This window comes from Plenodomus lingam, assembly GCF_022343315.1.
Source record: "Plenodomus lingam strain CAN1 chromosome Unknown contig_11, whole genome shotgun sequence".
NCBI lineage: Eukaryota > Fungi > Ascomycota > Dothideomycetes > Pleosporales > Leptosphaeriaceae > Plenodomus > Plenodomus lingam.
In genome coordinates this window covers 152,681-165,587 of record NW_027093929.1, presented here as the reverse complement: position 1 = coordinate 165,587, position 12,907 = coordinate 152,681, and the positions used below count along the sequence as shown (strand labels likewise).

At 36.9% G+C, this 12,907-nt stretch overlaps 3 protein-coding genes across 3 annotated transcripts; 2 read left to right on the top strand and 1 right to left on the bottom strand.

The window, feature by feature from the left end:
- Nucleotides 1–103: 103 nt before the first annotated feature.
- IAQ61_000486 (uncharacterized protein) lies at nt 104–334 on the bottom strand (the record flags this gene model as incomplete). Its single annotated transcript, XM_066094694.1, has 1 exon — nt 104–334. One exon carries the CDS (start codon nt 332–334, stop codon nt 104–106), a length of 231 nt encoding a protein of 76 aa, XP_065955002.1.
- A 689-nt stretch (nt 335–1,023) lies between these two features.
- Nucleotides 1,024–1,311, top strand: IAQ61_000485 (uncharacterized protein; the record flags this gene model as incomplete). Its single annotated transcript, XM_066094693.1, has 2 exons — nt 1,024–1,197; nt 1,222–1,311. Coding segments are annotated over 2 exons (264 nt in total), but the record flags the coding sequence as incomplete, so codon positions are not given.
- A 362-nt stretch (nt 1,312–1,673) lies between these two features.
- IAQ61_000484 (uncharacterized protein) lies at nt 1,674–3,052 on the top strand (the record flags this gene model as incomplete). Its single annotated transcript, XM_003842843.2, has 2 exons — nt 1,674–2,730; nt 2,779–3,052. The coding sequence occupies one exon, from the start codon at nt 1,674–1,676 to the stop codon at nt 2,598–2,600; it is 927 nt and encodes a 308-aa protein (XP_003842891.1). The 3' UTR covers nt 2,601–2,730; nt 2,779–3,052.
- Nucleotides 3,053–12,907: the final 9,855 nt, after the last annotated feature.

Below are 12,907 nucleotides of genomic sequence, written 5' to 3'. Positions count from 1 at the left end.
ATCGTTTTGACAGTCCAGCCTTGTGGTGACTGACTGCCCTTGTTGATCGCTCGATTCCTGTTTGAGGAAACTGTGTTTATATACCTCGTCCCGAGACTGGAGATTATTTTGCCAGGGCTGACTCGACGCGGCCAATGCTGCGGGCGGGCATCGGAGGCGATGTTGCACGTGATTGGCTGTTTGCGGCGTGGGGTGCCAAGAGCGGGAGGTGGGGGTGGCATCTGGTATCAGCCTCGACCTTTGGTTCTTGAGCCACAGTATCCTTTCCCATGTTAACGCCAGTGATGTTGGTTACGTTCCTTGATCTTGTCTTGCAGGGGAGATAATAAGACATTCTAGATGGTGAGACCATGTGTTCAATTCAACATGAGTTTCAAATGTACATACCCTTATCTCCTGTCATTTCAAGCTTGAGGCCGCACGCATTCTGTGTGACATGTTTGCGTCATGCTACGCTACTGGTAGGTCTCGGTGAAACGTTTAGCCTAGCCTGCTTTGGCCTCCGAACCTCCCATCCTGGGGATATTGTTAATTGTCCTCGCCACCATAGACTAATCGTCCTCGCCCTTCCTAATAGGGAAGCGCTAAGGGGTAATCACCTAAGTACTCTATCTTGGCGTTGTATGTAATTTTCTATAATACAAGGAGATATAATACCTACCTAATTCGCTTTATAGTTATTGCCTGCCTGCCTGCCTATCTAATCGCTAAATTTCCTACCTAGGAGCAAATTTTAGTAGTTATAGCTAGTAGGTAGGCTTATATATTAACCTAACTACTGATGTTAAGGCTAAGGAATTAACCAATTTAGGTATGCTACGGTAAGGCTTGTGACCCAGACATTTAGCTTATCGCGACCTGGACGAATAATATTTGCCACACTTTAGGTCCACATTAGTACAACGCCCTCCCGCCGCGTCTGGATGGTCAATGTCTGTCCACGAGGTGCATGAGCGCCAGGCAGTAGCTTACTGGTAATGCCTTGTTTGTATACAAGACGAATTGACTTGACACAAATAAAGAGACTCAAGACGAATACTGGTCGTCATCCGGCCGTCTTCCTCTCTTCTCTCAGCCCTTGTCACTTATTTGTTATTTTCAATACCATCAAATTCATCCATCACGGTTCTAGCCATCATGTGTTCTCGTTACGTATATACGGAATCATATGTCAATTGCACTGCCACTCCTAAACATGTGATTACAACGTAAGATCCTCAGCCTTCATGTGGCAAGACCGAATGTGGAGGATATAAGGACGTGAACTTTGACAAATCTACAAAGAAGGGCGGCGTCTGTCCTAAGTGCTGAGCAGGTGGCCGAGTAAGCTCCTGTTATGTCTAACCCTCCCATCTTTGCTGACAGTTGTTAGAGGGAGCAAGCGCTCTACCTCACATGACCATGTGCACTTAAGGGTCTTGGCTGCTTTAGAGAGCCGCATACAAACTCTCGCTCACCTACCTCAGCTCACTTATGGAATTAGTCATGAATCTAGTAGAGTAGAGGAAATCCGCAAACATGGCGGTGTACGAAACATGAATTTGAGTAGGAATGCAACTGGGTGCATCAGTGCTTGTCCATTGTGATTGGTGGCCTCGTCGCACGTGATGCTGCAGCTTTCTATAAGTTCCGTCCACTCCCCGCATTATTTCCACTAAAGACACAACTTCACAATGTCTCACATCACATATACCGTAGTTCATCGGTACCTCCCTCCGAATGTTAAGCGCATCATTGCTCGAGGTGGCGATTGCTGGATTGGAGAAGTCGACAATACTACCGTCCTCAAGTATCCGCAGACGCAGGAGAAGACGAAATGGGGACTTCAGATCGAAGCCAAAATGTTCGACGTTCTCGGGAGCCACCCTCGAATTGTACGATCGAAGGGACTGACGGAAGATGGCCTTCTTCTTGAATTTGCCGCGCACGGCAATCTGCACGACTACCTCACCGCTCATCCAGAGACGACTCTTGAGCAACGGTTGACCTGGTGCATACAAGCCACCGAAGCTATAGGCTACGCTCATTCCAAAAGAATCCTTCATTGCGATATACGCCACGATAATTTTCTGCTTGACGTCAACCTCGACCTTAAGCTTGCTGATTTCCAAGGCCAACACTTCTCTGCGGATGGGACAATTCTCCTTGATGGCTTGTCCCTCGAATCCACAAAAGCATACCTACCCCGAACACCTGCAGATCACGCAAGAATAACAACAGATCTCTTTGCTCTTGGAAGTGCTATTTATTTCATTATGATGGGCCACGAGGTGTTCCCAGACCTGGATAACACGGACGAGGACGAAATTGAGCGTCGATTCCGCGCGGAAGAATTTCCCACTGACCAGCATATGTGTTGTGGAATCACCGAAAATTGCTGGAAACAGTTCTATTCGTCAGCGCAACAAGTTCTCAACGACTTGAAGGGCACTTGCGATGCTATCGCTCGCGGCGAAAGACCAGATTATGATACTGACCGCAGTTTCGCGGTCTTGAATGAGGAGGGTCACCTACCGACACCCTGGCTCACTGGTCTTTGTGACGAAGCGCTAGCGCCGGAAGTACCACCCCCAACTCGGCAGCTTGTAGGGTTTGATTGAATACCGCCAAATACACACAACTTCAAGCGAACGGCGTCACCGTAGTATCACGTAACATGCAGTGCGCGTCGACTAGGAATAATCAAGTCAAATCTTGAGTGAAGTAAGGTTAGTTGTTGTAACGACGCAGGTAAGTAGGGCATCTAAAAGGTATCTAACACGACTTAAAGGCATATAGGAGTGCTTGTCTATATAGAAAAGGATAAAATTCCTACACCTATAGGTGTTATATAAAAGGAAAAGAACTTATCTATCTATCTATAAGTATAAGGCTCCTTTTATATTATGCTGTGGCATAGTAGGTTTAGGTGTAAACAAGGTTTAACCTAAGTTAGATAGGATAAAACCTAAGGATATTGGTTTGCGAACTTTTGCTGTCAAAGTGTAACAATAGGGCAGAATTGTGCGCCTATTGTTCCATACCAAGAAGGCCTGTAACAATGGGGCAGAATTGTTCGCCTATTGTTCTATGCCAATCAGCCCTAACAAAGGCCTAACTTATTAATGTATATAGAGAGTAGCTCGCCTATATTAGGATAGGTATGTTCTTCTTATCCTTTTATACAAGACCTATAGGTGTAGGAATCTTATCCTTTTCTATATAGACGCGCACTCCTATATACCTTTAAGTTATATAGGATACCTTTTAGATACCCTACCTACCTAAGTTATTATATTATAAAAAGAATATTAAACTAGCTAGTAATAGTATTTAAGAATATTATAATTATTATTATTTTAAGCTACTAATTTAGTTCTAGTAGTAGTCTAACCCTATACCTCTATAGTTAGAATAGCTATTAGAACTTCTAATAACTAAAGCCTATAGGCTTAGACTTCTAGACTACTAGGTAGTACTAGATTACCTTTAGAAAAATCATATTAGATTATATTAAGGTAGAGACTTAGAGACTACTAAAAGCCTAGAGGAATTAGAGGCAAAGCTAATATCCTTTTGTGGAAATCTGGATTACTAAGTTTTGGACTAATTTAGGAGATAAATTATTAGATTGTATCTACTACGATCGGACTTATATATATAGAGCTTCAGCTACCCTTACTAGAAGGTAAATAATTAGTAAACCTTCCTTACTAGAGCTCCTGCTTTTTATTAGGCACTTGGCAGTAAGCTAGCAGTTAATTAGATAGTGGGTCTTGCAGGGGTATTAATTAGGATTAATTGGATCAAGATGCTCCGTGATCTAGTTAATATCCCTTCTGCAACACCTTTTATAACTAAACCACCTAAAGAAGAGATTTATTATTCTTATTAACTACTAAAATATAAAATAAAGGTAAAAGAAGGGTATCTAGTTTAGCTACCTTTAAAAGCCTATTTACTAATAGAAAGAAATTAGATAAGGAGGACTCTATTAATAACGCCCTCCTAGAGGGACCTACTTCCTACCTATCTCTTAAGGTACCTTGTGCTCCTAGGAAATCTTAAAGCAACACCTCCCTTAAAGATAAATATATATTAACCCTATCTAAAAAGGAGAGGTTAGAGGAATAAGTTAAGTAACTTACTAATTAGCTATATAACACCTCCCTCTATAAGGAGATATAAGGTACTACCTAACCTAGCTAGTCTTTAGCTTCTATATTACACCCTATAGTATATACTATAAAAGCTAAGAGATACTATAAAAAGATACTAAATATCTCTATACTTAGTAGTAGTGCTAATCCTACTTTTAGATAATAGTAAGCGTCTATTTAGGATTAGCTAGAGATTAACACTAATTACTACCCCTCTTCTAGAGCACAGATAGCGTTAGTCTAGGGATACTACTTAGGACTAGTAAGAGAATACTTAGAGCTACGTTACCTATCTAACTCCCTAAGTCTTTAGTTTTAAAAAGCTAAGGAAATTATTACCCTCCTTTGCACCTACTATATTATAGGAAATAAGATAGCTAAGAGTTAGACTATACTTAACTACCTATATATAAGTAATATTAAAATATTTATTACTTTTAAATTAAGATTCTAGAGTCTTGCTATTAAAGGAGAAGTACCTGTTACAGGAGGGATAATAACCAGATTACAGAGCATCTTAATCCTAATTAATCCTAATTAATCCTAGTTAATACCCCTATATAACCTACTATCTAATTAACTGCTAGCTGTGGAAATTTGGATCACTAAGGTTAGGAATAATTTAGGAGATGGATTATTAGATTGTATCTACTACAATTGGACTCATATATATAGAGCTTTAGCTACCCTTACTAGAAGGTAAATAATTAGTAAACCTTCCTTACTAGAGCTCCTGCTTTTTATTAGGCACTTGGTAGTAAGCTAGCAGTTGATTAGATAGTAGGTTATTTAGGGGTATTAATTAGGATTAATTAGATTAAGATACTCTATAATCTAGTTAATATCCCTCCTGCAACACACCCCCTAGGTATAGGTAGATCTTTTGTTATTATTGTAGTTATGCTTATAGTTAGTAGGTAGTGTAGCTAATTAGAGCGTTATATATCTAAAGGGTTAAATTAGCTTACCCTTTAGATACTAACTAGCGCGCCTTCCTTGTTTAGCCTGCGCTTACGCGCGTAGATATTATCTAGATAGAGCTCTATAACTCTATCTACCTAACTATAATCTTTACTATAGCTTAAGTTATAAGATTATATAACCCTAAAAATCTAAACTATACCTATATCCCTACTAACCTATATCTTAGTTAAAGTTAAAACCTGCTACTTACGCTTACTCTACCTACGCTGCCCTTATTACCTCCTACGCAGCTAAAGCTATAGTTGCTAAAGCTACTACTACTAAAGAAGAGCGCGCTACTACTAAGCGTAAGGCTATTATAGAGTGTGCAGTAGCTAAGTATATAGCTACTACTACTATAGCTAAGATTATAAAGCTAAGGAAAGGCGCTCCTGCTCTAGCTCCTACTACTCTAGCTCTAACTCTAGCTCCCGCTCCTCCCTAGACCCTGCCCCCTATCCCTACTCCTACTCCTACTCCCTCTCTAGCTCCTAAGGAGACCCTAAGATCCTCCTATTATAGAGAGCCTAGTATTTATTATGCTAAAACTTGTCTAAATTGTCTACGCTTAGCGCTCTTTAATAAGTCTAATAGCAAGTGCTATAACTCTTCTAGTAGGGGGACTTAGTACTAGTAGTGCTCCTCTAGGTATAGCTATGTCTTAATATATATAATCTATATAAGAAATTTTTCCTTTATAACGCTTTAGCAAGATCTTATACTAATAAACTAATAGCCCTAAGCTTGCCTAATATTCTACGCTATCCTTCCTAGTAAGGAAGCAGGCAGGTAAGAGCTAAGACCTTCTTAAGGATAAGAAGTAGAGGGTCTTAGTGCTCCTTAAGGAGAGTAAGGCTAAATAGCAGGAGCTAGTAAAAGCTACTACTACTACTGCTAAGCTTACGCGCAAGGCTAATACTGCAGCTAAGGGCGCCTAGAGCTCCTTATTAGAAGATAAGGACTCTAGCTCCTCTAAGGTTCCGCCTATAGATCCTAGGATAGGGCAACCTAGGTAGCTCCCTATAGACTCTAAGGCACGCTTTGCGCGCGTAATAGAGCTCCTTAGGGAAGCTACCTAGTTAATAATAGAAAGGTAGGCTATAGTTAGTTATTTTTATATTATATATTAATAGATCTTATATACTACCTTACTTTAATTAATACTATATAATATATACTCTACTATTATATAACTTTAGGTGCTCCCTAAACCTTATAAATTATTATATACTTAGGTTTTTAGTAAGCCTATTAGCTAGCATATCGCTAGTAAGTAGGTAGGCAATATAGAAAGATCCCTTTATATACTCTTGCCTAAGCTACATGTTTTAAATATCCACATAGCGCAGCTTAGTAGTAATCCTTTTGTTATTGCCTACTACTAACCTAATAGTGTATTAATTATTATAATTAATTATCTAGGTAGTATCTAAAGTAAGGTGTATTTTAGTTAAAAAACGTTTTAACGCCATTGCTTCTTTGCTTACTTACTTAAGCGCAAGGAGCTCTGCCTTAGTAGTTAAAGTAGTAATAGTTAATTATTAAGCTGCCTTCTAAATAATAGGTCCTCTAAAGAGCATAATTAGGTATCTATATAATAATCGCTAAGTATTAATATTATTAGCAAATAACGCATTATTGCATATTATAAGCTTATTAGGATCCCTATTCCTATATTAGATTAATTAGTATTAAGTTTAGTATAGATAGACAATTACTTAATTAACCACATTAAAGTGTTGTTTAGATAGGTTAGTAAGGTATTAGGAGAGCTAGGAGGCTACATAGGCAATATTAGGGCGCACTATAATTAAGGTATAGAGGATTAATCTAACGCGCTCCTAATAGTCCTTGATCTCCTTTTTAGTGGCTTCTCTAGTGCTCTTTTTAATATCTTTACTTAATAGTAGTATAGCAGGGAATTTTCCTATCTCTACTAGATTAAATTTCTTTATAATCTTGTTAATATATTTATTATAAACAAGCGTTATTGTCTATCTCTTTCTATCCTAGATTACTCTTACCCCTAGAAACTAGCTTACAGGTCCCTTCTCTTCTATAGTATATCTTTGCTTTAGAGCTTAGATAACTTTGTAAGCTTAGCTTGCGTAGTTTTAGTAATAGAGCGATAGGATATTGTCTACATAGAATATTAACAAGATACTGCAATCTCTATTAAAGAATAGGCATAGCTCCTCTTTAGAAGTAATAAGCTTATTTTCTTAGAGTGTAGTTAAGAGCTTATTATACTATAATAATAGTAAGTCTTTTAATCTATATAGAGCTTGTTTAAGCTTAACGCACTTCCTAGGTATTTAATATCCTTTAGGTAGCTTGCAGATAACTATAGGGTGTTAATCCCTTAAGGCGTTAAGGAAAGCTCTAACAACGTTATATTAATATATCTTAAGGTTAAACTTAGCTCTAATAGCTATTACAGTCCTAAAGGTTTAAGCTACTAGGGTAGCTACGTAGGTTAAATAAATTAAGTTAGTAAGCTATAGATCTCCTCTTACTACTATCCTTGCTTTGCACTTAATTAGGTAACTATCCTAATTAAGCTTGTATGTAAACACCTATTTAAGTAGAAGTAGACACTCTCCTTTAGTTAGCCTATTAATCTCCTCCTAGGTACTAGCTTTTAGTAGAGTATTAATTTCTTTATATGCTACGTCTCTAAATTGCTGTCCTATTTAGTAGTTATAGAGATCCTTCTATTATTTTAGCTCTTTTTATAGAGCGTCCTAGTGCGTATTTCTTTTAGGGTTTTTAGGGGATTTGCTCCCTATTGCTGCTGCGATTATAGCGTGGATTATAGTATTTAGTTTAGGATATACTAAAAGATTATACAAGGGATTTCTAATTAGATCTATATCTAATAGATCTATTACTATGTATATCCCCGTACTTATGGATCCTCCTAGTGGTTTATTAGGGTCCTGTCCCTAAGCTTGCTTACTAACACGCGTTAGTGGTAGTCCTTTAACTTGCGGTTTTCTGCTTCTTCTAGGAGCTCTAGGTGCCGCTTGTGAGGGATCTGCAGGAGATACAGAATCTAGTCCTAAAGCAGGTAGGTAGGAGCTCTGCTTACCACCCCTATAAGAGCTAGATAGGGTGCCCTTACCTATCTCTGTGCTCTTATAGAGTGACCTACTAATAGCACTCTCCTCTCTAGGTCTTTCCTAGGAGCTACCTATCGTAGCGTTAAAATAGGTTAGATTACTATCCTCTTAGGTAGTTAATCCCTAATTTATAACCTATATAGATACTTTACCTCCTATACTAAAGTTTAGTTCTAGTATTAGCTTAAGAGTTTAGAGCCCTATTAGCTTAGGGGATTTATATAGTTCCTTTGTGCTAAGGTAGCTATACTTAGTACCTACGCTAGAGGTGTCTGCTTAGGGGGTTGTGAATTACTAGGCAGGCCTGCCTTATTATCTACCTCCTCTAGCTCTACCCTACCCCCTAGCTCCTGCGCTAGGTTTAGTCCTCCTTACTTACTAGACTCCTTATATTGCTCTACCGCAATACAAAGCTAATTAAAGATATTAAGCTCTTTATATACTTCTCCTATATTATAGATCTTATCTTCGCTAATAACATTAACTATCTTTTAAGCCTCTAACTATTAAAGCTGCTCTAAATCTTTCTCTTTGTAGAAAAGATCCTTATTAAAGGTAACGTTCCGCGTTATAATAATCTAATTAAGTAAGGGGATCTATATCCTATATATATTAGATGCTCTATATCCTACTAGATATCTAATATAGCCCTAAGGGTTTACCTTAAAAACCCTCTTGTAACGCCTAGCTACTTGATTTCTGTTAAGGGGGTAAGCTTAACAGCCATAGGCGTATATTCCGCTCTAATTAGGGCGGAGATTAGTAGTTGCCTCCCTTATCTGCTCTAGTTGCCACTACCTAAAGTATCTAGTAAACTAACAATCTAGCACTTTGTTAGGTAATATTATATTATAAGTATAGGACAGGCTTATATTGTAGAGCTAAGTCGCTGCTTTAATAATTTTAGGCTAGAGCTTTGTTAGTAGGTTAGCACTAATCCTTATTTTAATTAATTTTGTTATAATCTCCTACCCTGCTCTTTCTGCTCCTCTATTAGGTTTATAGGTATATATAGGTAAGCTCTTAATTTTAATACTATTATTAGCTGCCTAGATCTAAAAGTAAGATTTGCTACGCTAAGGGAGCGTTGCAACGTTGTTATCTTGCATAATCTTAACTATACTAAGCTTATATTAGTTAAGTATTAAGCTCTTGAAATTTTTAAACACCTGCATAATCTTATTAAGGTTTTTAGCTTGCAGTAGATAGGTATAAAGCTTTCCTAAGTAGTCACACTTTAATACCAAGATCTATTGCTTATAAGCTATACCTGTTAGCATGTTAAATAGATCCTATAATACCTAGTAGTATAGACGTAGTAATCTTTCCCTTAGTTATCTTAATATAACCTATTAGGCATGTGTAATAGCGTAGTGCTCGCATTTGCTCCTAGGAGTTCCTTTAATCCTAACGTTTATTGCTAACTTAACTAGAGCTTTAAGCGCCTTAGGTCCTAAATAGCCTAATTATTAGTGCTAAAGCTCCTCACTATTGTGTCTTAGGTAAGTTGTCTAGGATCGCTGGGGTTGTTTAGGCACCATGCTTTAGATTATTTAATAAGGGGTAGAGGGCTTGTATTCTAGGAAAGTTAAGTTAAACTTGCGTAGTAACTTGGCTAATACAACGCTCTTTCCTAATAATCTAAACTGCAAGGTAGTATCTAGCCTAAGGAACTAAACTCCTGCTTTAAGCAATTAAGCTTCTAATATAATATTCACATAAAAACCTTCTACTAATACCACGTTAGTAAGCACCAAATCTTCTATTTTTAGACCTCTTAGTCTATTAAGAGTATTAGGGATCACTCTAGTCCCTCTGCCTAAGATTAGAAAAGCTTAAGTTCCTGCTTTAACTGTCTTATATTTAACCAATCTAAACAAGCTTTCTTCTAGGTAGCTTATATTATTAACTAGGTGCACTACACCCCTATTGTTAAAGATAGTGCTCTTTAATAGAGCGTAAGCTTTAAAGTCTATGGTTAAATAGATCCTGTTTGTTTTCTCCGCTATTAACATAGGGTTAATTAGTGCCGCCTAGATACTGCCTAGATAGGTGATCGCGCTTGCCTTACTACTATAATCTTAATTAATAGGATAGGACTTAATTAGAGCTTTTCTTAACTCTTTAAATTTTAGGTTCCTATTAATCTTTTTCTTAATCTCTAATTGTTAAGTAGTAGTAAGCTTGTCACCTGTATTAGTCTAAGCTTTAATAATATTTTTGCATTTAGGAGGTTTCTATAGGTAAGATCTACTATATAGGTATAAAGACTCCTTCTTAGGTTAATTAGAAGGAGGAGCTCCTATTGTTGCAAACACTCTAGGACCTTTAGAGCTTAATCTTATATTGTTCTCTTAGAGAAGTAATAAATAGATCTTAGCTACCTGTGGGAGGTTGTAAGTTAGCTCTCCTATTACTAACTTTTTAATAATCCTTTAAAACATAGTTTAACCCTAATCTAGTAAGATCCTAGCAGATAGAGCTTTAAGATAATCCTATACTACAAGCTATCCTTTAATATTAGGAACGTTATATACCTTAGCTCGCGTATATAGGATTATCCACTCCTTCTGCTAGCGATTAGCGTCTTAGCTACTTATCTTTGCCTTAGCAAGATAAGCTTTATACTACGATCTTGCTAGTGTTGCAGCACTTAAGTTAGTTAGCGCTAGGTTATTGCGGAGCACTTGGATAAGTGCTTAGAGGGTTACTCTTCCTTAATTAACAAGCTCTATATAGGCTAGGGTAAGGATCCCTTAATCTACTATATTATTAACCTATATAAAGAGGTTCTAGATTGCTAATAACTTTAATACCTAATCTAATAAGCAGGCTTAGTACTAAGCTATTTAGAGCTTGTACTGCTCGCTTGTTATGTTAGATAGCGCGATATCTGTTAGCATGTTAGGCTTAATAGGTTTATTCTTAAAGTGGTTTTTAGCATCTAGAGCCTTAGGGTCTACCTCTACCTAGATCCCTTTAGTTAGGGCATGGTATCTGAATTAAATGTACTAGGTGGGCCAGTTAGTTAATCTAGTAAGTAGGATATCCCCCTTTAGGATTTAGTCGCTTATAGTAGAAGAGTAATAAGTAAGCTTTTACTTAAGAAATAGTATAAAGAGTGAAGCTTGCTAGCTTAGTGTCCAAGTTGAATAATACGCTTAAATGGATAGGACGATCTTTAATAAGGTAAAGCGCGAACCAGGCTTATAACTGTGGAAATTTGGATCACTAAGGTTAGGAATAATTTAGGAGATGGATTATTAGATTATATCTACTACGATCAGACTTATATATATAGAGCTTTAGCTACCCTTACTAGAAGGTGAATAATTAGTAAACCTTCCTTACTAGAGCTCCTGCTTTTTGTTAGGCACTTAGTAGTAAGCTGGCAGTCGATCAGATAGTGGGTCATACAGGGGTATTGATCGGGATTAATCGGATCAAGATACTCCGTGATCCGGTTGATATCCCTCCTGCAACACTAGCTTACTGCAAAATACCTAATAAAAGAAGGAGCTCTAGTAAGGAAGGTTTACTAATTATACACCTTCTAGTAAGGGTAGCTAAAGCTCTGTATATATAATTCTAATTATAGTAGAGATAATCTAATAATCTATCTCCTAAATTATTCCTAACCTTAGTAATCTAAATTTCTACAGTTATAAGCCTAGATCGCGCTTTACCTTATTAAAGATTATCCTATCTATTTAAGCGTACTACTTAACTTAATTACTAAGCTAGTAAGCTCTATCTTTCTATACTATTTCTTAAGTAGAAACTTACTTAAAACTCTTCTACTATAAGCAATTAAATCCTAAAGGGGGATATCCTGCTTACTAGAGTATCTAATTAGCCTACCTAGTATATTTAATTTAGATACTATGCCCTAACTAAAGGGATCTAGGTGGAGGTAAACCCTAATACTCTAGATACCAAAAACTGTTTTAAAAATAGACTAATTAAGCCTAGTATACTAACAGGTATTGTAGTATCTAACACAATAAGCGAGCAGTATAAGCTCTAAATAGCCTAGTACTAAGCTTGCTTCTTAGATTAGGTATTAAGGTTATTAGTAATCTAGAATCTTTTTATATAGGTTAATAATATAGTAGAGTAAGGGATCCTTACCCTAGCCTATATAGGGCTTATTAATTAAGGAAGAGTAACACTTTAAGCACTAATCTAAGTGCTCTATAATAACCTAGCACTAACTAATTTAAGCGCTGTAACACTAGTAAGATTATAGTATAAAGCTTATCTTACTAAGGTAAAGATAAGTAGCTAAGACGATAATTACTAGTAGAAGGAGTAGACAATCCTATACACGCAAGCTAAGGTATATAACGTTCCTAATATTAAAGGATAGCTTTTAGTATAGGACTATCTTAAAGCTCTATCTACTAGGACCTTACTAGATTAAGGTTAAACTATATTTTAAAGGATTATTAAAAAGTTAGTAATAGGAGAGCTAACTTATAACCTCCTATAGGTTACTAAGATCTACTTATTACTACTCTAAGAGAATAATATAAGATTAAGCTCTAAAGGTCCTAGAGTGTTTATAATAATATAAGCTCTACCTTCTAATTAACCTAAGAAGGAGTCTTTATACCTATACAGTAGATCCTACCTATAGAAACCTCCTAAATACAAAAACGTTATTAAAGCTTAGACTAATAT